This window comes from Barbatula barbatula (genome assembly GCF_947034865.1).
Source record: "Barbatula barbatula genome assembly, chromosome: 19".
NCBI classification, from domain to species: Eukaryota; Metazoa; Chordata; class Actinopteri; order Cypriniformes; family Nemacheilidae; genus Barbatula; species Barbatula barbatula.
The window spans coordinates 14027502-14054604 of record NC_136782.1 but is presented as its reverse complement, the minus strand read 5'-3'; the positions used below and the strand labels follow the sequence as shown (position 1 = coordinate 14054604).

Below are 27103 nucleotides of genomic sequence, written 5' to 3'. Positions count from 1 at the left end.
TTAAATTCAAACTTTGTTTATCATAATAAAACCCAATTAATGAAACAAATAAAAAGCATTTCCATATTATAATGTTTGTAATTTTCTTTTAGTATATTTTTGTCTTAATTAGATTAATTTTTGTTTTTGTTTTAAACAATCGTGTTCAAATGTAAATAGCAATACTTTTATTTTGTTTGGGTGAATTATTGTTTTGTAATTAATATTGAAAACGATGAGACCCATATAGCTGTGGTTATATGACCTTTATATTGTAAATTGTGAATAAAATATTAACACATTCTTATTTGAGGTTTTTCTTTGACAATAAAGTCTAAATTATAGCCTAGACGTTTCATATCCTTTGTGAGTTACAATTTGTTAAAAAATGGCAAACTGTTTGTTGGTGAAAATGTATGTTTTCGTGAATAACGCTCCTTCTAAAACCTGACCAATTAGAATTCAAAAATTATCTTTGTGAACCTACAGACTTTAAAAAAGTAAAAACTAATGGTTTGGCTCAAAGGTTTATTAAAGAGATAGTTCACCTAAAAATACAATTCTGTCATCATTTATTCACCTGTGTGTGGTTCAAAACCTCTATATGACTCATTCTTTCGTGAAACAAAGAAGATATTTTGAGAAATGTCTCCGTGGTTTTCTGTCCATACAACTGTAGTCAAATTCGTTCTGTTTATATTGTTGTTTTTTGGGGTTTTGAGGTTGCCTGGCTAAACTATCGGTTTAAGGAATAAGTAATACTGTTTATTATATAAATAATATGTGACATTGTCCTAATAATTCAGCATTAACATAACTGGGCGGTGCAGTGCCTCGGTAAAGAGCATCTCTGTTTCGTGTTTCCTCCATCGGTCGCTTCCTCGCGCCTCGCGCGCCTGTGCTGCTGTCATCACGCGTGTTCCGGTCACGATGCTGATGATGCTCTTCTGTATCTTCACAAGACGCAGAGCACACGAGGTGCTGCTGCCAGCACAACGGCGGAATACTCGCTTTAATCGAAAGTGACATTGACGGACAAAGCAATCTATAACACTAGATGCCGTCCATTGCCAAGATTGACATTTTTTATTTTTTGCCAAACCTCTGCCGTTATTCTGGGACGAATCCTTTCCTCGGTTCCTTTAAGATATTTATCGATCTTCTTAAAAGATGTCGTCATCCTATATGTTCAGCCGGGGTCCGATCGTTGAAGGGCAGAGATGAGAACATGGTAAAACCACATGGTGAAACCTCACGTTTATCACTTGGATATTAATATAAGCTGCGCTAATGGAGAATACGGTGAGTACAATATGTTTACCTGTCTATTTTATTGTGATCGGCTTTATACGAGAAAGTGCCACAATGTAGTTTTGCGTAATGTATCTTTTGGCTATAGAAATTCAATTTGATCCACCTTGCTGCAGTTTTTTGTGTGTTACGTTTATTTATTGAAGATCAAAATCCAAGCGGTTGCTCACTTCAAGTGCTATAATGTAATAAAAACGCAAATAAATTGGTTTGGTCAATAATTTGATACCAGCGATAGTTGTCACACTTTTCGATCAATGTCATGTTTTTTCTTGATTTCTTAAGTTTATTTCTGAAAAGTCTTGCCTACATCAACAACAAACACATTTCTATTGTTATCAACGAGGGAATCAATAAACGAGTTTAAGTGTAAGTAACACTGTTGATGTATAATGTAAAAATATCAAATCATTGTTTTTGCTACGAATTGTTCCTTATTCTGGGAACAAAGTGCAACCTTTTAGTTAAAAGCTATCTTTGTTGTATAGTTGACCCTTATACCTGGGCCATTGTGGATTTATTGGGTTCATTTTGTGGAACTGTTATTTTGACTCAATATCTGTGATTACATCCCTTGATATAACCCTGTGTGACACTTAGCCCCCGCCTCCATATATACAGTATACTGTATTGTATAGGCTATGTGTGTGTGTTTTGGTGAAGGGGTCACAGATGGTATCGCTGGAGCAGCAGGTGGAGAGTGTGGAGAGGAGCATTGTGTTTCTGAGACAGGAGCAACTTACCATGCTGCATGGACTACACATGGAGATTCTGTCTCTCCAGAAACGCTGTACAGGTGTGTCATGACAACTTTACCCCACACCCAAAGACTTTTACTCTTTATTCACAAATGAAAGCACTGGCCTATAGTGTCATATCTACAAAATAGATTGCTGAGAGACGCATGTGAATAATATGTTTTGCTTGAAGGCCTGCTGAAGAGAAAATAAAGCGTGGGAGAGAACCGTCAGCTTTGTCACTATTTTACATTGTCCTGTATTTATGAGTATGAGCTACATTTCAGGTTTTAACATAATGGAAGATGTCTGTCTTGTCACACTCATTACACCGAGTATTGCATATGGAACAAATACACAACAGTTTGCATAAATCATCATAACCACAGGGAAACTTTCAGAAATGTCAATGTTGGCATTCATTCTAATTATATTGTCTCCTGTGCAAAATAAAAGAGAGTTGTGTTGCTCTCTTTGATGGCACGGAGAGAACCACTAATCAATAGCTTCCTGCCAGTGTGGGGGTTGTGTTCTCCTTCTCAGTATTATAGTACATGGTCTTTATATCTGGGTATTTCTGTGGATGTGCTGAACCAGCTAGGGCACAAAAGGCAGAACTCTGCATAATGATCTCTTTGCTTTCCTGCCCTTTAACACATCCAAGCATTCCAATGTCCACTGCACAGTGTGAGGCTTTCTTTTGCTTTCCTTCATAGATAACAGTAAAAGGGAGTTGTAATGTCCCCCAAAATACTTTAAAGGAACAGTTCACCCAAAAATGTAAATTCTGTCTTTTACTCACTCTCAGGTTATTATAAATCGGTATAAATGTATTTTTTCTGATGAATACAGAGAAATATATTTTGACGAAGCAGTTCTTGGCCACCGTTGACTACCATTAGGAAAAATGTCTTTGTTCTGTTGGACACAAAATCTTTTGAAGAATGTAGAAAAGCAAACAGTTCTGGGGCACTTTTGACTACCATGTAATTTCTTACACTACAGTTGTCAGTCGTGGCCATGAACAAGCATTCTTCCAAATATCTTTCTCTGTGTTCATCAGAACACATACTTTTATACAGACTTGAAACAACTGGAGGGTGAGTAAATGATGACAGAATTTTTGGATGACCCTTTAAGGTGAAAACTTGGAGGACATGGAAAATCACAGTCTGTCTATCTGTTTACAGAGCTTACACAAGAACTGAACATGAAGCCACCAGGCAGGAGTGAAGCAGGTGAGCACTCTCACACATTTACAGTTATGTTGCGCTTATGTTGCTCATGTCTTTTACATTATACCATTTGTATATAGCGACAAGAATAACATGCTAAGACCTACTACCAGATAAAATGCAAAGACCTACTTTATCAAACATGTCAAAACATAAAAGAAGATATTTTGAAGAACGTGACCAAAACACACTTGCCGCCATCGATGTCTATTGGACACAAAACTACTGAGACATTTCTCAAAATATCTTATTTTGTGTTCCATAGATGAAAATATCAAGGTTTTGAACGACATAAATGATGCTATCATTTTAATTTTGGGGTAAACTATCCCTTTAAAGTACCCGCTATTAGAGTATATAAATATCACGGAAGTGTTTATGCTGATATGTAGATCTAGTTTTGACTGGAAGTTTGACAATTGTGAAAACATCAAGTTGATTCAGAGTATGTACTCAGCATTTGTTATGTTTATTTTTCACACTATGGGCAAAATGTATGTGATTATAATGACCAATGCACCGGCAGTATTGGTTAAGGACCATTTCTTGACTATTATTGGACTAAAACCCAAGGCAGAATCACATTAAGAGGCCACTCATTGTTGAGCAGAAGTCTTCTGCATTTCTGCAGGTCATTCCTCTATCCACCCCTGCTCAGCATCAGCCTGCCACAGATTGATCGACCCTGTTTTTTCTCTTGCTGCGCAGTCCCAGCGGGGGTGTACAGTTACGGCTTGTTTTTTATTTATTTTTTGCTGAGACAAAGTTGGTCAAAGAGAAAGCGAGAAGCAGCAGAGAAAAGGAAATAAAACATACTGTAGATTTTAGAGTTGTTATGTAATATACATTTTTGGTAAAATGATTAGTCTGAGATAAACCAACAGTATGTTTTGTCAGTATGTTTGTTCTATTAGACCCAACAATCTTGTTTATTTAACAAGCATATTGGTGGTACAAGACACTCAAATTGTTTTCAATATCTTAGATTCATTAAATGCTCATAATAGTCATAGAAAGCAAAGAGTGAAGTCAATGGAGCGATCAGATTTAAGCATCAAATAACCCACCATTTTCTAGTGTCACACTATGAGCTTATCTTGTTTTTGGTGCAATGGGCCACCGATAAACAGGACAAATCTGGCTCTGAAATCTGGACAATTTGGGCAAGATGATTTAGGGGACACTCAAACCATGCATGAGTGCGGGCAATTATAGGAAGAAGTCTGGAAGACAAAGAGAAAATAAAGAGATGAGAAAGTCAGCATGAGGTCATCAAGTTCATGGCTCAGGTGTAGAGTGTCTGACTCTGCTCCTGTAACTCGTTTTTAGTCTACTTAGCCTATCTCTTGGCCGAGACGCTTTAGGCGAGTGTGAAGATAATGACACATGAAAGACACCATGGACTGGAAAAATACATTAAATCCCACATTTGTTTGATTGTAATTAAACAGCATGCCATTTGCCAGCTGTTCATCCCATTTTCTGCGGATTTAATAGTGCACACAGCAATAATCTACTCATCACAATAATATAATATATATGGGTAAGGAACGAGGTGCTTATTTCTTTTTCTGTAGATATTTGTCTGAAACGTTTGAATCCAACCATATTCTTCCAACAGAACTAATATTGGTTTTGTCCTTTAGAGTAATTCAGATTTAAATAAAGAATGAACACATCTAAATATGTACTCATGCCATTTCTAACATAACATTTTAAAATTTTGTGGAAACATGTCCCAGAGGTTGCATGACATGCATTTTTATCGGCATTTTTTCTGTGCATTGCAGTCACTGTAATAAAGAAGACTCGGGGAGGTCTTGTCCCAGACATTTAATGGTGTCTGATAACCCTGAACAGATGGCACACCCTGCCAGTAGCCAGACCAGAGTTGAGATTAGTTGCTGTGGATTTGCTCAATGAATCTGTAATCCATTGGCACAGAACAGCCTGTTGTCTGCTTTCCTAACTCACCTTTTAGATCTCTGAGTTTTTGGTTTTAATATGAGGGACTTGTTTACCCAAAAATGAAATTTCTGTCATCATTTACTCACCCTTCTGTCTTTTCAAACCTGTATGACTTTCATAGAAAATATATTGAAGACACCCATTTACTTGGGGTTTTGTCCCCACACAATAGAAGTCAAAGGGTACCGCCATTGTTCGGTTACCAATATTTTTTAAAATATCTTCTTTTGTGTTCTTTGCAGAAGGTATAAAGTCAAACAGGTTAGGAATGACATGAGGGCGATTAAATGAATGATTTTTTGGGCAAACTGCCACGTGTAGCTATCAGCTAATGGATCATAAAGTGTTTTATTATAATGGCTATTTCTGTCTGTGTCTGTTTCAGATGTGCAGGAGGAAGAGGAGCTGCTGAAAGCACATTGTTCTCAGGTTGAAGAACGTCTGCAGGAACAGCAGGAAGTGCAGAGCGAGTTGCGATGGGAGCTCAGCCAGAAGACGGTGCTAGTGGGCACCCTACGTGCCAGTCTGAAGGACAAGGAGCGTCGCTTCCTAGAGGAGCTGAAAAATCGCAGTCACAGGACCACCGCGCTCAACACCGAGCTGCAAAAGCAGACAGAGACGGCTGCGTATCTTTCCTTTCAGCTTCATTCTGCAAAGCAGAAACTGCAGCAGCAAAAGCTGCAGCAGCGCAGGAGGCAGGCCCCACCCGCAGCTGAAAAGCCCCCCATCTACCCTCCACCCCAAGACAGAGCCAGCAGCCCGACTGTGGTCAAACCCAAGAGGCGGAGCTCGAGTCGGCCTACCTCACACCTCCGCACCGAGCGCGCAAGGGAGTGCGTGCCACGTGAGAGGGTGACGGGCCCGGAGGAGCCCATGGCTATGCCTGACCCCGCCCTTTTCCTCTACCCCTACAGACACAGAATGCGGCCCCGCCTACCGTATAGACACAATTTGGAGGGAGGGGAGGAGTCTGACGAGCTCGATCAGGGGGCTTCAGTGAGAAGACTGGCGACGACAGTAGCTAAAGCCACCGCGACTACAGAAAGCAATACTGAATGAGTTTTTGTATGGTTCACCTCAACAACAACCCGCTTGTTTTTATATTTTCCCCTAAATTGCACCTTGAGAGAACCTTGCTTTCTTTATAACAAAATGTTTGTATTTGCGAAACAGGTTTGTTTTTTTACTCTTTCCATCTATGAACAAACTGAGGAGAGATTTCCGTTCACATTCCCATCGAATTAGAATTGACTTGTGTTTAAGCATTTTGTAACCAGGTCCCTGATGCCCCCAATACATAAACATAAGATGGTGTCCTTGTTAACTCAGCTGATCCTTTGTTCGACTGGGTTTTTTCAATCTGTGCCATTGTTTGGGATTTCACATCTCTGCTATTTGCTAGATTTCTTGAATGATCTGTTGACTGTATAGTGTGACCACAAGTGCACTCTTTCAGCCTTCCGGGTGTAGGGGGGATTTTGTCCCATAAACACTTATTCATGGTTCAGATAAATAGTAGAATATTGTATGATTGCTGGTGATCCATAGGAAACACAACCTGAATGCTTTGCTCAAGTGCTTTACCTGGTGTAGTGTATGTACACAGAGTGTGTTTATATGTAAGCTTGTTGATTAGAAGAGTGGGCTCAAGGGTCAACTTACAATTGTTCTGCCGTCAAAAGAGCTATAGCGATGCCCAAAGGACTGATTCATTTTATGCTGCTTAACACAGTCACTTGCTCACATGTTTTAGCCTGGTGTTGCAGATTACATTATTGCATATGTAACTTTTGATCCAGAATCCTTCTTGACCATTATAATACACTAATAGTCACCCCACACACTAAAATTAAACTATAAATACCTCATATTTTGCAACTTTTATTAACTGACAGTCAAAAACTAATTCAGAGTTATTGTAATTTCTTGCTGTCTGGCTGTGGTGTGTAAATTGCATCCCACATAATGTAGCAGAAACATATTTACACTTGTACATTTCTATACGTTTTTGTTAAATGTTGAATATAGAGTTGAGAAAAATGCAAATAACAAAACCATCCCCTTGATATAAAAAAAAGCTTGTATTTGAATGCATTTTCTTTGTTAGCTTAACATTTTGTCAATTTGGAGCCCTACAAAGTGATGTCTGCTTCATTCAGGGACTGACAACCTTAATCGTTTAAATGTACATGTATGCCTGACACTATTTAATAGGCCTATAACCACGTTTTTGTATTATACCAGTGCAGAGATAGAGAGACTTTAGGACAGTAAGCTAAACTGTGAGATACTGTGACAATGTCTAGTCACATCCACTAGTTAGATAGATGTTGTTAATTTACAATTGAATTGTCTAATTGTTAATAATAACGTTGTGATGATCGTAACATGTTTCTGACAAAGAGATAAGCAATACTGCCTAACATGATGACTTCCACATAATCATATTTGAAACATACATTGCAACAAAATGTTTAAAATTGGACAAACATGTTTTAATCATTTTTTGTAGCGTTTATTTTCAGGAGGTTAACAGTGTGCTTCCCGAGATTTTTTAATTGTTTTGCTTTCGCTTTCTTATTCTCAAAAGTCTTCCCTTTACCACTGGGTAGAACAATTTAACTGTTTTAATTGTATAAAAGAAAGTTAAAAACTGATTTTAATGGCAAGTATATGTGAGGAACTGAAATATGGAAACACACTGTACCTGCATGTTTGGCCAAAACCAGACATCAATGTCCTGTTTCACAGACATCTGGAAATTCTTGAAATGTACACAATAATTCAAGACTTTGAGTATTCACACATGCAACAATGTCGCAATAAATAATCCACTGTTTACTCTATAACATTTATTAAAAGGGTGACAAACTTTAGTTTTACTGTCTTGATTTCAATCATGATTAGAAATTGATGTTGCAAATGTCTTTCACGTTACAAATGTTTCCAGTGTTTGGAAAATCGATCTTTGTTTTTTAAGTCATACTGAGGAAGGAATATATTTTTTGTATGATGAAAATGAGCATGCTTAATTTATTCAAATATTTGGTTTTCTGTACAAACACAATAATTTCCTTAATAATATATATATATATATAATATTCATCAATAGCATGTTCGTAACTTGATATTTTTATCGAGAACTGTTTGTATTACAATTTTAAGAATGCAGATCAAAGGTTATTATACAGATTTCATCTTTATCATCAATAAGATATACATGCTACCAAGAATTGAACAAAATTTTCAGTGTGAATGCAAAATATGCTCAGTAACCCTATAGTGGGACATACTTAAAGGAACAGTTTACCCAAAAATAAAAATTCTGTTCCAAATCTTTATAAATGTATTTGTTCTGATGAACACAGTGAAAGATATTTGGAAGAATGCTTGTAACCAAACAGTTTTTGGCCACCACTGAATACTATACCATAGCAGGAAAAAATATTTATTTGTGCTGTTAAACACAAAAGGAGATATTTTAAAGACTGTAGGAAAGCAAATAGTTCTGGGGCACCTTTGACTACAATTCTCATTTTTCCTACAAGAACTGTTTGGTTTCAAGCATTCTTCCAAATATCTTTCTCTGTGTTTAGAACAAATAAATGTATCCAGACAACTCCAGGGTGAGTAATAATGTTATTATAAGAATTCATATTATTTTGTATAAATTGTTTGTGGACCAATCCAGTAGTTCACAAATCTAAATTTATATATATTGTTGAGATCTTTGTATCCCAGTTTGTTATAGTGTTTCAGTCTTAAAACTGCTTAACATAACACCAATTAATTAATTGCATACAACCCAAAAGTTCTCTTTACATCAAGAACTGGAGCTGCAGACTTGCCGTAGCCGTGTGTTTGGTGGGCGGGACAAATACAAAGGCAAACAGGTCAAGAGGAGGAGAAACCACGTGTGACAGCCAGCCAGGCTGAGTGCTGTCCTTCGGAAGTGAAGTTGTTTTTGTAATATCTTTGCATGTAACAGCTAACGGAGAAGGCCATTCAACCGACTGACAACAAACCCGTCTGCAACGGAAATCTGTTGTTAGCTTCGAAACCGAGTTTAGTCTTGTGGTATACGAATCATGGTTAGCAAGACGGATGACATCCCAGCATCAGTCCCGACCTGTAACACCGTTGATTTGGCCAGGGAAGGCGAAACGGCGAACAGCAAAGAGACCAGCAAGACAGCCTTGAAAGATCCATGTTCATGTGGTATGTGAGCTTAACACCATTCACAAAGACTCGTTGTGTTTTAACGTGCTCATGCTGCGTTTTAAGTCTATTTCACTATTGAATGACCGGTAAATCGGCGTTGAACCCTGATTTATGTTTGACTGGATAGAGGTCAAAGTAGGACTCAGACAGACAGTCATGCAGAGGTATTTGCTCTTTATTGGCATAAAGCAACGTCACGATGCTTCGGTAACGTTAAGTGAATTAGGAACAAATCTGGTCACGTTGTGTTTAAGGATGCTGGCTTAGAAAAATCAGCCCTAGTTAACGTCACTTTCAGGGATGTACGGGGCACTTGTTTTATATCTTGGTTAATGTACTGTGCATGTGTTTTGTATATCTGCGCGTTACTTTTGTGCAGAATACTTGACAGATCAATGTTTAAATTAAAACTGTTCATGTTACTAGTGCCATGTAATGTTTGAAGACGTGTGCTGGTTGTAGTACAAGATCAGGCAAATAGAACAGGCTAATATGATGCTAAACTGTAGCCAAGGTGAATGAAAGCTGTCTGGTTAACGTTAACGGTACTCCCCTTTCTTCTTAACTCAAGATTTATATATGTTTGCCTGCCAAAGGACAACACGTAGCTCTTAAAGGCTAAATATAGCTTTGATATTTTTTACATGCTGGTTTTGATCGCTGACTAGCTTTCGTCTTACATTAATGTAGTGTGTTGTTAGCATCTTGTCCGCTAGCCGCAGTAAGATCTTCACGCACATGTTCTGTAACAGCGCGCATGCACGCGAATGAACTGAAGGTCACCTTCAGTGGGACGAAACCTTTCAGATAATGGGGGACAACTGTTTGTTTAACTGAACTATGATTATACGAAACTCTGTTTAATATTTGTCAAATATACTTATTATACTTTTTTAATACAGTTTATTTGACTTTGTTAGAAAAATAAGGCTTAGTTTAAACGCGTGTTTGTATCGACCCCTCCTGCTTTCATTCAGCAAGGTGCTTCGCTCCTCGACCGGGAAGCGGAAGTAGTCACACATGGAAAGTCATGGTGCATGTGTGCTGATAGAAGGTTATTGCTACCAGTTAAATATAGAGGGATCTGCTAGGTAAGTGTTGGGTTTACAGAGTTTGCTTACAACAAAGGATACATCCTATAAAATCAGATTTATTTCCGAGGTACAAAACGAGGAATTATATGCTGTCAGTAGATTAGTTAAAGAGCAAATAGCCGGTTAATGTGTACACCGCTAGATGCAGCATTATGTGTCATGTTAAATTAGACCTTGGAAAATATTTGTCAGCTGTAATATGGCTCAATTTGAAAGCCCATGAAAGTTCGTGATCGATGCCTAAAATGACTTGCACTGAGCAGTCCTTTGTTCTTTGCTCCATGAGCTGTGATATAAGGTTCAGAAATAAGACTTTGTGCGGATGTTACTTGTCGCCAATTGCATTATGATGGCTGTAATGTTTAATAAATCGATGTCAGAGGCGCATAAGTGGTTTGATTCGTTTTTATATACTTAAAAAAAACTTTTGTAGTTTTATTGTCTGTAGCTGTCCTGGCTGTTAATAAAGGATGAAGGGCCGTTGCATGACTTAAGCCAAATGTCGGCAAACATGCTGTCCTAACACATCATTCCATTTCACATGATGTCTAGAGGATCTGGTCTGACTTTGATCTCAGACCACCATGATCTGGCAGGTGTCCCCAGCAAAGTATTAGGTGCCAGGTTTTCAGGTTGGTGCAACATGCCATGGCAATAAAAGACAATTTCACAACAGGAATTGCACTTTTTGTACTTAAGCGTTGGTCTGTGACACAGGTTTTGCATTAAAAAATTGAAGTATGTTGGAGAAAAGACAAGGTTTTGGATAGGTTGGGAGTGTAATACTGAATGCACACATTCTTGTGGCACTAATAAGGTTTCTAATAGATGAACATTTTCTCACCTGGTTGACTAGAGCACACTGGTTCTGTTTTAACTACTAGTGTCCCTTTGTGGCAATATTCCTGGTAAATCATTCAAAGTAATCATCGTTTGTCGAGTTACTGTTTTCATTTGGCCTCTTCCACTGTTTCAGTGCTCCATGTAATGCGCATCTGTTATTCTAAAACAGCAGGAAGGATGATCCAGAAAAAGAAATCAGCTGCACCTTGCCTATTAAAGAGACAGTGCACCCAAAAATGGGAATTCTGTCATACTCGCCCTCAAGTTGTTCCAAAACTATTAAAATCTTTGTTCTATTTAACACAAAAAGATATTTTGAATAACGTGGGAAACTAAACAATATTTTTATTGTTCTGTGTTGTCCATTTTTGACTGTACATTAGTAATCTATTCGTCCACATAAAAATACTGTATTGTACTACAGTATTTTCTAGGCCTATAGTTAACTACAGAAGATAATACAGTGTTTTTGAACCTCACTATATTAAAGGATACTACATTTTGTCAATTTACAACAAGAATACCACGATTTGCTAAATCAAATACTAAAGAACCCTACAGTGTTTTTTAATTCAAGCATTTAGGTTAACCAGTGTTTTATTTTGATGGGTCATCGTTAAGATGCTCCCTCAATAGACGCTTGAGTTTAAGTGTGTGTAGTTCAGTGACGATAGTTTCTCCTAAACCGTGAAAACCGTTAAATGCACCTGAAATAAACTCTCAGGGCAACTCTGGACATGTTCATGTGTCTATGTCTTTATACAGTGATTAATGTAACACACAAACAAGCACAAGGACAAACACACTTTACACAAACAAGCCGCCCTGTCTAATGCACTTGCAAAACTGTATCGCACAGCCCTGGCTGCTGAAAAACACATTTGTATTACTTTGTGCCAGAGTCCTTTTTTGGCGCCAACTTGCTGTTTTGTTTTCAAATACGTCACACATAGAAACATCTGAGACATACGCATATATATGTTTGACAATCAGCACAGTCATCTTGCAGAAAATCATTCTGTTCATACGCCAATGGGTCTGTGCAGTGCTGAACGATGTTGAACACTCTTTGATACGACAGACAAGGTCATGATCCTCGCGATTCCGTTGAAACGTGGATTGAGGACACCTTCAGGATCGTTATTCAAGATCGTCAGAACATCACCCCACTTCCAAATATCAACAGGAGAATAAGCGTCCTAGTTCTTAAATTGACTAAATGTGGTGTGCATCTGGACTTCACCCAGTTAAGTGGGAGGGACTACAAAAAGACAAGTGAATTGACCTTGCATTGTGCAAGGTCGAGTTGCAGTCAGCTTCATGAGAACTTTGTTTGTATGATGCAATTCACTGGATCGGCTGGTTTAAGGTGTAGTTGTTTGTGAGTTCAGATTTCAGTAATGTATCATGTGCTTTTTTTGATAGACGAAATAAGACCAAACAATATTGTTTGGAATCCCACAAAAAATCCACATTAAAAAAATGTGGTAAATGAAATAAAATTAGAGATGGAGCAAGAGTTGTTTTTTATGTAAATACCCTATACTTTTACTCTGCTCAAGGGCTTTATAGTGGGTATTCCCAAATCTCAGTTAATCACATGTATATTAGTCACTATGGCCTAGTTTACCAGTCTATCTGTTAGTGGCTCCTTACCCAATAGGCAAGCACCACATAATTCTCATGATTAGATTTGCATTGTGTAAACAGACAAACTAAATCAAGATAAATAAATAAATGACATATGGGGTTGCTAGGTCTGAGAACAGTTCACATTGATTAGAAGTGAAGAAGGGTGTAGTAGGTAGCTAATTCAACACCGTTTCAGGTCAATACCTTCCATCAAATGAGAGGCCAATCCACATTCCTTTAAAATCAGTCGAAATAAAGTTTCCCTTTTATACGCCATATATAAATTACGCTTTCAGTGAATTCAAGCATAGGGTCATTGTGAAATCTGTTTGATGCCTCTCCCCTTTGATCATCTGAGGTCTGTACTGTGAGACCAACTGTTTGTTGCTATAGCCGTGACACTTTTTGAGGAGAGCCAAGGACAAGCAGCAGTTGTCGAATAGCAAACAGTGTGTTTTAGTCTTGCAGGCTGAATTACGAGACAGCTGCGACTTCAGAAGGGTCCTGAAAACATCTCTGCCGAGTTTTGTCCCTTCAATATATGCTGAAATGTGCCAGTTCGGCAGAGGTATGTAGGCTCTGAGTGAATCAATCAAAGCCTTTTCAAACAAAGGAGTCATATGATATTGCACCAATGGTCAGGCAGCATTCATCCAAAAAGCATGACAGTAATGTTCGGCCCCCGAGACCTAGGACCTTAACTGTTGCTGTGGAGATCTCCATGGTTGCTCGCTGTGGGAGCTGTATTGTGTGAAGTGTCACAGGGGCTCAGAAGCTGTCCTGTGAGCTAGTTGGCTGGTAAAAATCCACTAACCTTTATGCAACTATTACTGCGGGCTAAGCAATACCTACAGCAACAGCGTTAACGCTTAATACCTGATATTCATTACTACTATTTTGCAAAATAGTTATTGTGAGTAACATTCTTTGACAGCAACTACACAAGATTATTTTCATAAGCATCCATTAAACTGATTTATTGACATGGCAACTCGCAGTAAGGTTTTTTTGTTGTTGTTTGTAGAGGTTGTAATAGTCATGTCATGGCAATAAAACTTGTATGTCATTAGAGTTTAAAATGATCTTATATTTGGTCCTGTGTATTGTGTGCCATACAGTTTCTTAGTTGTGCAGTAAAATACGTATGTCCGTTTGATCATTGAATGCAAACTGGGTATGATTCTAATCTAATAATGTATGTCTCTATCGTCAGGGCACCGTGGTGACACAGCAGTGATGAACGGGGACAGTGGTCATGATCAAGCCGAGGAGGCTGACTCCAAACAGGACGGCAATGCTGATGCAGACTCCGGAGAGGATGGGAATGAACAAGAAGTGATTGTTATTCAAGACACTGGCTTCAATGTGAAGATCCAAGCACCAGGAACTGAACCTTTTGACCTTCAGGTTAGCGGTGGTCTTACATGAATTGAATTTTCTAATAGAAATCTTGTAATTTTTTAAATAAACGATCTTGTAATTTAATTGAACAAATCTTGTTTTTTACTCAGGTGTCACCTCAAGAGATGGTGCAGGAGATCCACCAAGTGCTTATGGACCGTGAGGACACCTGCCACCGTACCTGCTTCTCTCTGCAGCTCGATGGGAACGTACTCGACAACTTTGCAGAGCTTAAATCCATCGAGGGCCTACAAGAAGGTTCACTTCTCAAAGTTGTAGAAGGTATGATGCAAAGTCCTTTTGTCTTAAGTAAACATCTTATTAGAAGGTACGGAGCTTCAGTGTTTCCACTTTGCAGAACCCTACACTGTGCGTGAAGCTCGCATCCATGTTCGCCACATCAGAGACCTCCTGAAGAGCCTTGATCCATCAGACGCCTACAATGGAGTGGACTGCAACTCCCTCTCGTTCCTCAGCGTGTTCACAGATGGAGACCTTGGAGGTGTGTAGTAGAAAGAAAGTGAGATCTTTGTTGGTGTTTTTAGGTTGGTGTCTTAAATGTGAATGTTTTGTTCTTGCCTGTAGACACTGGGAAACGCAAAAAGAAGGGCAGTGAACTCGAGCAGATTGATTGCACACCACCTGAACACATTCTGCCTGGCAGCAAAGAACGTCCTTTAGTTCCTTTACAGCCACAGAACAAAGACTGGAAGGTGAGGGCAACCATTTTTTTAAAAACAATCTATTACATGACATTTACTCAGCAGAATTCTTTATCCTTGTTTTGTCTTTTATTTGCAGCCAATGCAGTGCCTGAAGGTCTTGACTATGAGTGGTTGGAACCCACCACCCGGCAACAGGAAGATGCACGGTGACCTCATGTACCTGTACATTGTGATGGTAGAGGATAGACACGTCAGCATCACTGCCTCCACCCGTGGATTCTACCTCAATCAGTAAGTCAATAAAGACTCTTCAGCTTCTACAGCCATATGATGTTATGATATAACATAACGTATTTTATATTTCTATTTCTCTGTCTGAGGAAAGTTAAAAAAATTATACGTTAACTATTGCAGGTCAACAACATATACCTTCAACCCCAAGCCAGCCAACCCCAGTTTCCTCAGCCATTCTCTGGTGGAACTACTCAGCCAGATTAGCCCCGCCTTCAAGAAGAACTTCAGCGCTCTGCAGAAGAAGAGGTATTACCCTGTCATTACAATTATATTTAAGGGAATAATTCACCCAAATATAAAAATTCAGCTCAGCCTTATCTCAAATGTATATGATCAGTATATAAAAAACTAGAATTATAGTAAATTGAATATATCCATGTAAACAAACATACAAATCTGCACGCTAAATATGGTGGCACATCGATAACTTAAAATCTCTGTGGTCTTGTGACTAGTTTTCACATTTTTTTTTCAAGTATAAGAAGATAACATGATGGCCTTTTCATATAACATTGTTTGTGTTTACCTGAAGAAAGGAAGTTATATACATCTGAGATTAATCCTCTCTGATCATACTTTAGGGTTCAGAGACATCCATTTGAAAGAATAGCAACTCCCTTCCAAGTGTACAGCTGGACTGCACCACAGATCGATCATGCCATGGATTGTGTGAGAGCAGAGGATGCCTACACATCTCGCCTGGGTTATGAGGAACACATACCTGGCCAAGTACGTTTCAAACCATCGTCTTTACTGCAAAGATTTCCGTAAATGTGATTATTCTGATATTTTTTCTGTCACAGACTAGAGACTGGAATGAAGAGCTCCAGACCACCCGAGAACTCTCTCGTAAGAACCTCCCTGAGCGTCTGCTGAGAGAGCGAGCCATATTCAAGGTGAACATTAACAGTGACTTCAAAACAACACGTTTGCATTTTAAACATTGCCCAACTCACACATCTGTTCCACAGGTTCATAGCGATTTTGCTGCCGCTGCCACACGTGGCGCAATGGCGGTGATTGACGGCAACGTCATGGCAATCAACCCCGGAGAGGAGACACGCATGCAAATGTTCATCTGGAACAACATTTTCTTTAGCTTGGGCTTTGATGTACGTGACCACTACAAAGAGCTGGGTGGCGATGCTGCCGCCCATGCTGCCCCCACCAATGACCTGAACGGGGTGAGGGCATACAGTGCTGTAGACATAGAGGGGCTCTTTACCCTTGGCACGATGGTGGTGGACTACCGAGGTTACCGTGTAACCGCGCAGTCCATCATTCCTGGCATCTTGGAGCGAGAACAAGAGCAGAGCGTCATCTACGGATCCATCGACTTTGGCAAGACTGTAGTGTCACACCCCAAGTATCTGGAGCTTCTGGAGAAGACCAGTCGCCCGTTGAAGGTGCAGCGACATGCAGTGCTCAACGAGAAAGATGCCGCGGTGGAGCTTTGCTCCTCTGTGGAATGTAAAGGTATAATCGGTAACGATGGCCGCCATTATATCCTGGACCTTTTGCGCACTTTTCCTCCCGATCTCAATTTCTTGCCGGTGGAAGGAGAAGAACTTTCTCCAGAAAGTCAGAAGCTGGGTTTCCCAAGACAACATCGTCATCGGCTGGCTTGTCTGCGCCAGGAACTTATTGAGGCCTTTGTAGAGCATAGGTATGTTTTTATTGGTTGGTTGGTTGTGTTTATCTGATCATCATTGTAGTTTTCTGTCATTCCAAACCTTTTGAGGAACATATAAAGGGTTGTCAAATACCTTTAAGGTAATACCTTTGACTTTATTTCTTCCAGAGAACCCAAATTAAAATATTTTGAAGAATGTTGTTAACAACTTTCTTCAACATCTTAATTACTGTATGACTTTTTCTTCTGCAGAACACACATATACATTTTGGGTTATCTATCAGTTTAAGTCTCATAAGTGATCTCATAATAAAATAGATTATTTAAAATATTTGAAAAGATAAGTAACTTTCTTTTGAATTGCTTGATTTCCTGAAACTGCACCTAACCACGTGAACCTCTCGCACCTCAGATATCTTCTCTTCATGAAGATGGCAGCACTCCAGCTAATGCAGCAAAAGGCAAACAAAGACAATAAAACTGCAGCCCTTCAAGACTCGAGCACCGCAGATATGCAATCCGATAGCAAACCACAACCCGCTGAAGCTTCCGACATGGTTATTGAAACCACAACACCTTCTCCAACCTCATTCGAATCCACTCTGGCTCCAGAAGAATCCAAAGCAGCATCTACGAATGAAAAGGTGGTCTTAGCCAGTCTGAATGCAGTAAACACCAACGGTACTCAGCCTTCAGCAGAGAACCACAACGGAGGCTGTGATAGTCCTTTGGAGGTCAAGGAAGCTGATGAAAATATACCTGGACTTGCCCAAGCTAAAGAGCTTGCCCAGTCCTTCGCAGCAGAAGATGGATCCGGTATTGGTACGTCCTGCGAGCGGCCAGATATCGCGTTAGAGGGAACAAGAGCAATTGCCACATTTTACAGCTGCTTCTTAACATAGATCCATCTGGGTTCCATTAGGGTTTCATTATCACCTCACTAGATATCCTGCTGTTGTCATTTTCATTTGCTTTTTAGTGCATCTCTCATCTGTGCTGTGTGCTTTTGTTCCCTCTGATGCTCCTCGGTTTTGTAATAACTTTGCTTATGTGTCATGATTTCAGTTTATTCGCAACAGTCTCACATCCCACTGTCTAATCTTTTGATGTGATTTGAGCAAACTTTAGATTTTTTTTTGAAGAGCAGTTTGTCTTGTGGGATTGATTTGGTAAGAGTGTTAACTCTTAAAGTCCCTGTGAATCATTCTTCTGTATTTTGACACATTTCTAAGTGAAATTAGTAAAATAGTGGCCGTGGCTTTTGTCTTTCTCTGCGATTTGATTGAATGTATAAAAACAACCATTGCATTTTGAAATAGAACTGTCAGCAGACTGACAGTTGAAGGGGAGAAGTAAACGTATGCTTTGCCCAAACCGTCTAACATACGTAATTTAAGATGGAAGTGTTTTTTCAGATTTTAACTGAACATTTAAGGTACATCAATTTTAAAAAGAGAATTACAAAATTAACAAAATTTCATGAAAAAAATTCATTTATTTCACTGGGACTGTTAACTCTTAAGTCACAGTTATCAATTAATAACATGCATTTCATAATTTGATCTCTTTTAGTTTCTAACATTGCGAATATATAAAGAATCTTGAATTTGTAAGTTGCTTTTAAACAAGACTTTTATTTTCACAGATCCCAAAAGCAGAGAGGTGGTCCTAAATGCTTGTAAAGCTGTCGGCTCCATCAGCAACACCTCCTTCGACATTCGATTCAACCCAGATATCTTCTCTCCAGGTATGCTGGGAGTTTTGGGTTGCGTGTATAGATAGAAATGGGTGAGGCTTATGTGACATCATCTGTCTTCGTTGTAGGAGTGCGTTTCCCAGAAGATAGCGCGGAGGAGGTCCTACAACAAAAACAACTTCTCAAAGATGCTGCTTCTTTCCTAATATCCTGTCAGATCCCATCTTTTGTGAGTGATCTAATCCACACCCACAGTCTCAAATAGGTTTATTAAAATAATAAACCACAAAAGGCTGTAGGAAGGCAGGCTTATTGCTGTTATAAAGTGGTGTTTAGAGTGGTGTGATAAATGATAGCAATTAAATAAACATAAGCAGTAATTAATAATAATAACCAAAATAAACCAATTCTTCACTAGCTGTAGTGAAACAATTCACAGGGTTCGTGTGGGTGCCCTAAAACCTGCTTGAAATTGTAATTGCTTGAACTCATATCAAATCAGTATGTGACTATAATTCACTTTAAATAACTGAAAAGTTCTCATTGTGTTTGCTGATCGCATTAAAAACATTCTGCTCGAGCTTCACTTGCTGATTCTGCGCAAGTTGCGGGCATCTACATATGAAGAGTTCAGATGCAAAACCCTATAAAAGCAACCTCCGTCAAACATGAGATTATGATGTTAAGTGAAGGCTCTCCACATAAAGTATACGTTACTCAATTTTGCTTCAAAACCCACTTAAACCACACTCTGCCCTATTTGAAATATCTGGTTTTGCTGAAAGTAAAGTGAAATGGAGGTTTTGCTTGTTTAAACAACTTGGAGGGTTTCGCATCTACATTTTTATTAAAATCAATTGATGGTTAAAACGAAGACCAAATTATTGATTAACCTTCTCTCAAGTCTGCAAAAAGGACGTTTCCCTCCATGGGGAGTCAGCGTTTTTGAGCAATGTCAAATGTTTTCAGCGGGATTGTGGGGATGGCACACAATTTAAATAATTCGGGCAAGTGTAGCTTTAATAATGCAAGAAATCCCCCCCACAAGTGTATTTGCTTTATGTTAGGTCAAATAATTATATAAATCTACAGATATGGACAATGTGAAATTACCACGTGAAACAGGGTGTCTTCGTTTTAGAATTTTAATTGCAGTATCAGCCTTGGCCTTCTCTGAGAGTTGTAGGTGAAAATTGCAGCCCAGGACAATATCATCACTTTTTGAATTATGTATATTGGAAAAGCATGAAAACACACATTCAAAGTGCTCGAATTTGAATTTGTAAAAGGTGTAAGAACCCTCAATTCAGCATTTTGAGACGATAAAAGAATGTAATGGTCATACTTGTTTATATGGGACTATTTTATAGCAGTTTTGAGCCTGTCATGTTTGAGTCTTAACCGTCTGTTAAATAACAGTCTTGAATTCTTCAGGGTTAAGTTGATGTTTTTTGTCGTTATGTAGGTAAAAGACTGTTTAGATCACAGCTCTCTGCCAATGGACGGTGCTACATTGACAGAAGCTCTTCACCAGCGTGGTATTAACATGCGCTACCTTGGTACTGTGCTGGACTTTGTGGACAATATGTCTCCAAAAGCACAACTTGAACACATCTTTGTAAGTTAAGATTTTTGGTAGCGAAATAAAACTTTTTAAAAACAAGATATAAGAATAATTGTTTTATTGAAATATGTTTTTTTTGCGTTTAGAGAATTGGAATCGGTGAACTCCTCACCAGATGTGCTAAACATATCTTCAAGACATATCTTCAGGTAAGCTTTGACTGGAACCAATATTCACAACTTCACCTTTGATGATAATAGCGATATGAAACAACGATATTGATATTGTGGGGAAACTAATTTCAAATTTTTGTATATATTAAGTCTTCGTAGTTGTTTAAACAGAAGTGCTAACTTGTTGTTTTGTTTGTCATGTACAGGGTGTGGAGCTCTCAGCTCTGTCTGCTGCTGTGAGCCACTTCCTGAACTGCCTCTTGAGCTCTTTCCCAGATGCTGTAGCTCACCTCCCCGCAGATGAGCTGGTATCACGCAGAAAGAACCGAAAGAGGCGAAACCGGGTCCCCGGTGGAGGGGACAATACGGCATGGGCCAGCTTAACTCCCAGTGAGCTGTGGAAGAACATCGCTTCTGAGGCACAGAGCTACTATCACTTCAATCTACAATGGTGAGAAACACAGATATATAGACAAAGACTCAACATTTAAAAATGATTACAAGAGCGTTATGTGCCAAGGTTTCAAAGGTGTACTAATGCAGAAAAGATGTCCAGAATCACAATTTTATTCTTTCTCAGTGAAAGTGTAGACCAAGCAGTAGAGAAATACGGCTTGCAGAAGATCACCCTGCTGAGGGAGATTTCAATCAAGACCGGCATTCAGGTAAAGCTTTTATTGGTTTCTCTAGGCTTCTGACAAGTTACATCAAACCTGAATTGAAAATGTTTTCATTTCCCTGCAGATCTTGATAAAGGAGTACAACTTTGACAGCCGCCACAAGCCGGCCTTCACCGAGGAAGACATCCTAAACATCTTCCCTGTCGTGAAGCACGTCAACCCTAAAGCCTCAGATGCCTTCCATTTCTTCCAGAGCGGACAGGCCAAGGTTCAGCAAGGTAGTCATGACTTAAAATGCTTATTCCAGCAAATATCTATGATGCAACTTGTAGTTTATAAACACAACTGTCCTCTCTTTCTAGGGTTCCTTAAGGAAGGCTGTGAGCTCATCAATGAGGCCTTGAACCTCTTCAACAATGTGTATGGAGCCATGCATGTGGAGATCTGTGCCTGTCTGCGCCTGCTTGCGCGTCTCAACTATATCATGGGTGATCACTCTGAGGTACGGTGATATTTGAAAGATTGAATCTCTTATTTGAACTGAGCAATATGATTTTTAATTAAATGCATGTTTTTGTCAGGCTCTGAGTAACCAGCAGAAAGCTGTTCTTATGAGCGAAAGAGCACTGGGCATTGAACATCCCAACACTATTCAAGAATATGTAAGTATTGTTAGCATTGTGTCAAAACATTTCTTTGGAAAATGGAAACATCTTGTTCTTTCAAATCCAAAATAAAATAAGCTGTCCGTGTTCTCTAAATGCTTTATGTGTGTTTCTTTACAGATGCACTTAGCCCTGTATTGCTTTGCCAATGGTCAGCTGTCCACTGCCCTGAAACTGTTGTACCGTGCCCGATACCTCATGCTGGTGGCGTGTGGAGAAGACCATCCTGAAATGGCACTGCTTGATGTAAGCCAGAAACATTTATTTCCCTCTTTTTTGTTTTCTTCAGCATTGCACATCTCAGAAAGGTCATCGCCTTGAAAGTAAAGACGACATTTATGTGTCTGATCATTAAAACCTAGTGTTCTGAGCTTAATTTGATCCTGGCTTAAGGCTTGAAGGGTTGAGGCGTGGTAATTGAATTTTCTGTGCTCAGTTAAGCTGAGGCTCATGGAACAACATCTCACTGTGTTCATTTTTTCTCTTATGTAGAGCAATATTGGTCTGGTGCTTCATGGTGTGATGGAGTATGACCTTTCTCTGCGTTTCCTGGAGAATGCCTTGGCCATCAATTCAAAATACCACGGACCACGGTCTCTCAAAGTAGCCCTCAGGTACATTTGACTTCACGATAGATGTAGGTAATTCTTTAATGCATTTAGTATCAATTTAGTCAGCATTGAGTCATATGCAGTCTTCTTGACTGATCTTCTTTATTTTCTAGAAATGCTCATAAACATCCATTAAACCCGAATGTTCTGCTTAAACAGTATGTAGTCATCTGTTACATTTCACTGTGTTCCGCAGTCATCACCTGGTAGCCAGAGTATATGAAAGCAAGGCCGAGTTCCGCTCTGCATTGCAGCATGAGAAGGAGGGTTACACGATTTACAAGAACCAGGTACAGCAAGCCACACACATGTGCAAGGATTTGAGGGATATATTACTATACATTATTTTCGAGTCTTACAAATCTGCCATAAATGATTATTCATGTTGATTTACAGTATTAACATGTTCACATCAGACTCAAAGCAACCTCTCAACACATTAGAAATGCAATTTTTCCCATTTTATAAATGCTAAAATGGACTCCACATTAGAAACGTTTTGCAGCATTGTGGCTTTTCCAGCATTGTGGTTTTTTAAATGTGTATATTTCACTAGACAGTGGGAAAAATCTGCGGAAACCGCAGATATTTATAGACCCAATACTAGCCAGCAGCGCTAGATTTCTAATTAATACACTAATTTAATGTTTTAACAAAGTAAATTGTTTGTGTTGCTTGAAAATTTATAGCTTTTAATGAATGGTTTTTAGATATAACCTTATCGTACATTTTGAATACATTAAGGGTTTCTGTCTTTTTCATGTATGAAAGAGATTTGTTCCTCATATTATTTTTGCTATATGAAATGCTAAAATTTTGAAGCTCAATATCTCAAAACTATTCGCAGATTGGTTAGGTATAGAACATAGTCATGGTAAATTTAAGCATTAAACTGGTCTCAAACCCAATGTGACACATTTATCTTCATACTAAATATCCAGATTCACTCAGAAATGAAAGTCAAAACCTGATTTGAAGTTAATTGGATTGTGAGCCTTCGCACGTGATGTGTGGATAGAGCATTTTGCAATAAAAATGCATCAATAAATTGTTCACAATATTATTTTAAGGTTGGTGAAACCCATGAGAAGACTAAGGAGAGCTCAGAGTATCTGAAGTACCTCACACAGCAGGCGGTGGCGCTGCAGAGAACCATGAATGAGATCTACAAGAATGGATCCAATGCCAGTATAATGCCACTGAAGGTCAGTCACACCTTTACAAATCTTTCGAGATGCAGTTGAATCATCTTTACTGTCTTGAAATACTGTGTATTTGAAGCTGGAAGTTTGGGCAGGACAGTTTTCCCTTTTATCCCTTATACAAATCCAGTATCTAGTTAATGTTACAGCCCTGAACCATGATCTTATATTTGCTCTTGCAAATTTTGATGAAAGCTGTAACTGATGTGGCAATGTTTATGATTTTTGTCTTAACAGTTCACCGCACCAAGCATGGCTAGTGTCCTGGAGCAGCTCAACATAATCAATGGCATCATCTTTATTCCTCTCAGGTGAGTGCTATAGTATTGACTCTACTGTGAGGTCTTCTGTGTTCCTTTTTTTAAACCTCAACTAAACGGAAATCATTTATTCATCATTCAGTCAAAAGGACCTAGAGAACCTAAAGGCGGAGGTGCAGAGACGGCAGCAGCTGCAAGATTCTGGAAAAACCGAGGAGCAGCAAGGGAGACAGTTAGAGCTGAACGATACGCTTCCCGTAGATGATTAACCACCAATCTCTCCACATGAGGAGGACACGATGCGGGAACCATCTGTTTGAACCTGTGGACCTGAGAACTGAGCTGTCTAATTTAACCAATCAAATTTGAGCATAATGGGAGGTGGAGGAGCAGGAACAGGTGAAAAATGTGTGCAGAATGTAGTTTGTAGATGTGAAGAGAATGAAAGCAGATGTTTAACATGTGCAATTCAACAACAAGACCCCTGGAGGTCTGCCAGCGGAGGGAGCATAGAAAATATAATGCGTTCTCTCTGAGCTTACATGGGAGGCTGGAGGTGGCCATGGATGTCCATGACATTTTTAACCAGAGCCTTATCCATCGATTATCTCTCGTATATTTCCATCCGTTACCTTCTAACCTGAGCCTAGGATAACCGCAGTCCGTCCCACACTTACCAGTGAGTGTAGAGATCCCTTTCCCACCACACACCCTCCAAATACATAGCTTGTCTGAAACTCAGGTGATTTCAACATTGCATGAGTTGAGACCAGCGATGATCACTGTTCAATACACAGATAGACACTTATGGTCGAGCCTGAGGCTTGATGCAACTTTACAGATGGTCACTAATCTGTATAAATCTTTTTGTAAAAGTCAACGGGAAGGGAAGAAGCCATTAGATCTTTCTTGTACATGTTAATTTAAGCCATGTTTGTTTTATAGAAATACATTAATGGTGAAAGGCAAAAGAGTAAAGTTTTATCTATAAAGCTTTATCCGTGGGGTTAGACAGGTACTTGATTCATGTTGATGAAATACTGATTTCAGATGTCCAGCTTGACCTAGATTGTGTTCAAATAATTTTTCACTTAAAGTGTGTGTGTGTTTATGTATGTATGTATGTAAACCTGTCTTACTATGGTTGTCCACTCTAGTGCAGAGATGCAGAAATGGATTTGGAGGAAAGCTGCTGCAACAGAAATAATGTTGTAATGATATTTTTTTATATACAGCGTTAACATTGGATGGACTCGTGCGTTTGAACATGTGGGATTAAAATAGTGTGTTTTCCAGATCAGATTAGTGTGTATACATCTTGGATGAAAAAATTCAGCACAATATTCAGGATCGTGTCCTTACATGCTCGGCAGTTTAAGAGATGCTTGTTTGTTTGTTTCCTCTAGCAGTATTTATTGCACTTTCCAGTGCTGTTTTGTGTGGTCTTGTACACCACCACCAAATGAGGAATAAAGATCGTCTGCTTCATGTAACATACCAAAAAGACTGAGGAAGATGTGTTTGCTTGTATACATGCATTGTGTGTGTCCTGCAAATGTCAAAATTGTTGCTGTGCTAAAACTGTATGAAGCAATATGCTGGAAAAAAAGTGCACCTTTGTTTATGCACATGGATGCAAGAAAACTGCTAGCCTGATTGTATTTTCCATAAAAACTAAGTAAAGTTGTTTAAAAACAGAATCGTCTTTCTGCGAATTGGGGGGATATTATTTCTCTTATGATATTTAACCTGTGCTAAACATCATGCATATTTAGTGTGGGATTTGTGCCTATTATTGCTTGGTCCTGTTAACAGAGGGCAAAACTGATGGTGTTGGAATAGGAACTCGAAATCGACTTGTCTGTCATTGGAAAAGTTAAACCTCCGCTGCAGTACCCATAGGTGCCACATGGCCATGCTGTAGTCAACACGTTAATACTGATTGTTAATGGGCAAAACTTCACCTATTGCGTTATAAATGTGAGATGAATTGATTGAATCAATACAATACTTATTTACAATCGTAGGTCTGTCCTTGAGTAAGGTTCTTGACTTTTTGCTCTTGGGCCATAGTTCCAGCTAAGAGTTAACATTTTGGATTAAGAAAATAAGTAATCGATATCGATCTTTAATTAATTGAAATGTTGAAGCAGATCCTAAATACACATTTTCAGAAAAAAATTCAACTTAACTGCAAAGGTCATTTAATGACATATGTTAAAGAAATTTGTAAAGTGTTCATGTTATGTACCAACATTCATTCAATTCATTATACGATAACCGCTTGCATGACAAACATATTTGATGTAATCTAGACATTAAGTATTTTTAGAACATTTTATGAAATCACACAGAGCAATTTAATCTTTAATTAGAATGCTAAATTTAAAGCATCTTATGTGTTTTCGTAATATACTTCAAAACACAAATGTTTCCGTGTAAAAGCTTGTGTACAAAATGCCGAGCTTCTTTTTTTTAAACCTTTCATCTGTCAGTGGAAAAAGACTGTTGCAATAAAATGCTCAAGAGTGGTCATGCTTTCTCTAGTCAGTTAAAAGATACCCAGCAGTTGAGTTTACCTTTGATAAAAAATTGAAATGGTCAAATTTACTTAAGAGGTGTCTTGTTTGATAGTAGGTTGCTCCAATCATTTGGGAAAATATTGCAATTACGCCTCCCACCTTTCATTTCTTTCACAATCACTTCTAACTTGCCCAATGTAAACAAACAATTTTAATGTTTATCTGGGATAATGTATATAGAGCAAGATACAGTGCTCTATTTGCCATCACCTCTAGCAGCTTCACATCTTTGTTTCTTTTCTTAAACCGAGGTGGATTTTCATTTGTGTTTGGTTTGGTCTGTGTGTTCTTGACATGAATTTTCATGAAAATTGTAAATTGAAAGATGTGTGACTGTATTGGTTTCTTGAATGATTTTCAGTTAACGATCTGATTATTTTTCGTTTAAGTATCCTTTTGTAATAAAAAATGAATAAAATTAGAAAACAACGTGCGAGTACATTCATTTTAATTCATGTATACTGTGTCATAGACGTTGTTTTTAATATTTAAAAAAATAGGTAATATTTGTTCTAGGTAATTGGAATATTCTAAATGATAATGTATATAGACATGTATGTATATATATATATATATATATATATATATATATATATATATAGCCTATATAAAACATGTAAGACAGTAACTTGTTCTTCATATTTATATTTTGTAGATAATTATATAGATGAGAGAGGTTACTAACTATGTGCAGTTGTATAATATGTAATATTGGCT

The 27103-nt window shown here is 38.5% G+C and overlaps 2 protein-coding genes across 4 annotated transcripts; both read left to right on the top strand.

Moving 5' to 3' along the window:
• The first annotated feature begins 914 nt into the window (after window positions 1-914).
• Window positions 915-8098, top strand: ccdc92ba (coiled-coil domain containing 92Ba). Of its 2 annotated transcripts, XM_079482194.1 has the most exons (5): window positions 937-1281; window positions 1576-1659; window positions 1954-2086; window positions 3218-3265; window positions 5616-8098. In XM_079482194.1, the coding sequence occupies exons 3-5, from the start codon at window positions 1963-1965 to the stop codon at window positions 6287-6289; spliced, it is 846 nt and encodes a 281-aa protein (XP_079338320.1). In that variant the 5' UTR covers window positions 937-1281; window positions 1576-1659; window positions 1954-1962; the 3' UTR covers window positions 6290-8098. The 2 variants fall into 2 exon arrangements, with proteins under 2 accessions (XP_079338319.1, XP_079338320.1); XM_079482193.1 differs by lacking the exon at window positions 1576-1659 and having other exon boundaries at window positions 915-1281.
• Window positions 8099-9133: 1035 nt separating this feature from the next.
• cluha (clustered mitochondria (cluA/CLU1) homolog a) lies at window positions 9134-26786 on the top strand. Of its 2 annotated transcripts, none has more exons than XM_079481239.1 (26): window positions 9134-9448; window positions 14234-14427; window positions 14532-14703; window positions 14780-14923; window positions 15007-15134; window positions 15223-15377; window positions 15501-15626; window positions 15962-16109; window positions 16184-16276; window positions 16352-17046; window positions 17426-17835; window positions 18659-18760; window positions 18838-18938; window positions 20175-20327; window positions 20420-20482; window positions 20653-20897; window positions 21027-21111; window positions 21191-21344; window positions 21429-21568; window positions 21648-21728; window positions 21852-21977; window positions 22224-22345; window positions 22539-22632; window positions 23413-23547; window positions 23782-23855; window positions 23947-26786. In XM_079481239.1, the coding sequence occupies exons 1-26, from the start codon at window positions 9319-9321 to the stop codon at window positions 24071-24073; spliced, it is 4197 nt and encodes a 1398-aa protein (XP_079337365.1). In that variant the 5' UTR covers window positions 9134-9318; the 3' UTR covers window positions 24074-26786. The 2 variants fall into 2 exon arrangements, with proteins under 2 accessions (XP_079337365.1, XP_079337366.1); XM_079481240.1 differs by lacking the exon at window positions 9134-9448 and adding an exon at window positions 10468-10542.
• Window positions 26787-27103: the final 317 nt, after the last annotated feature.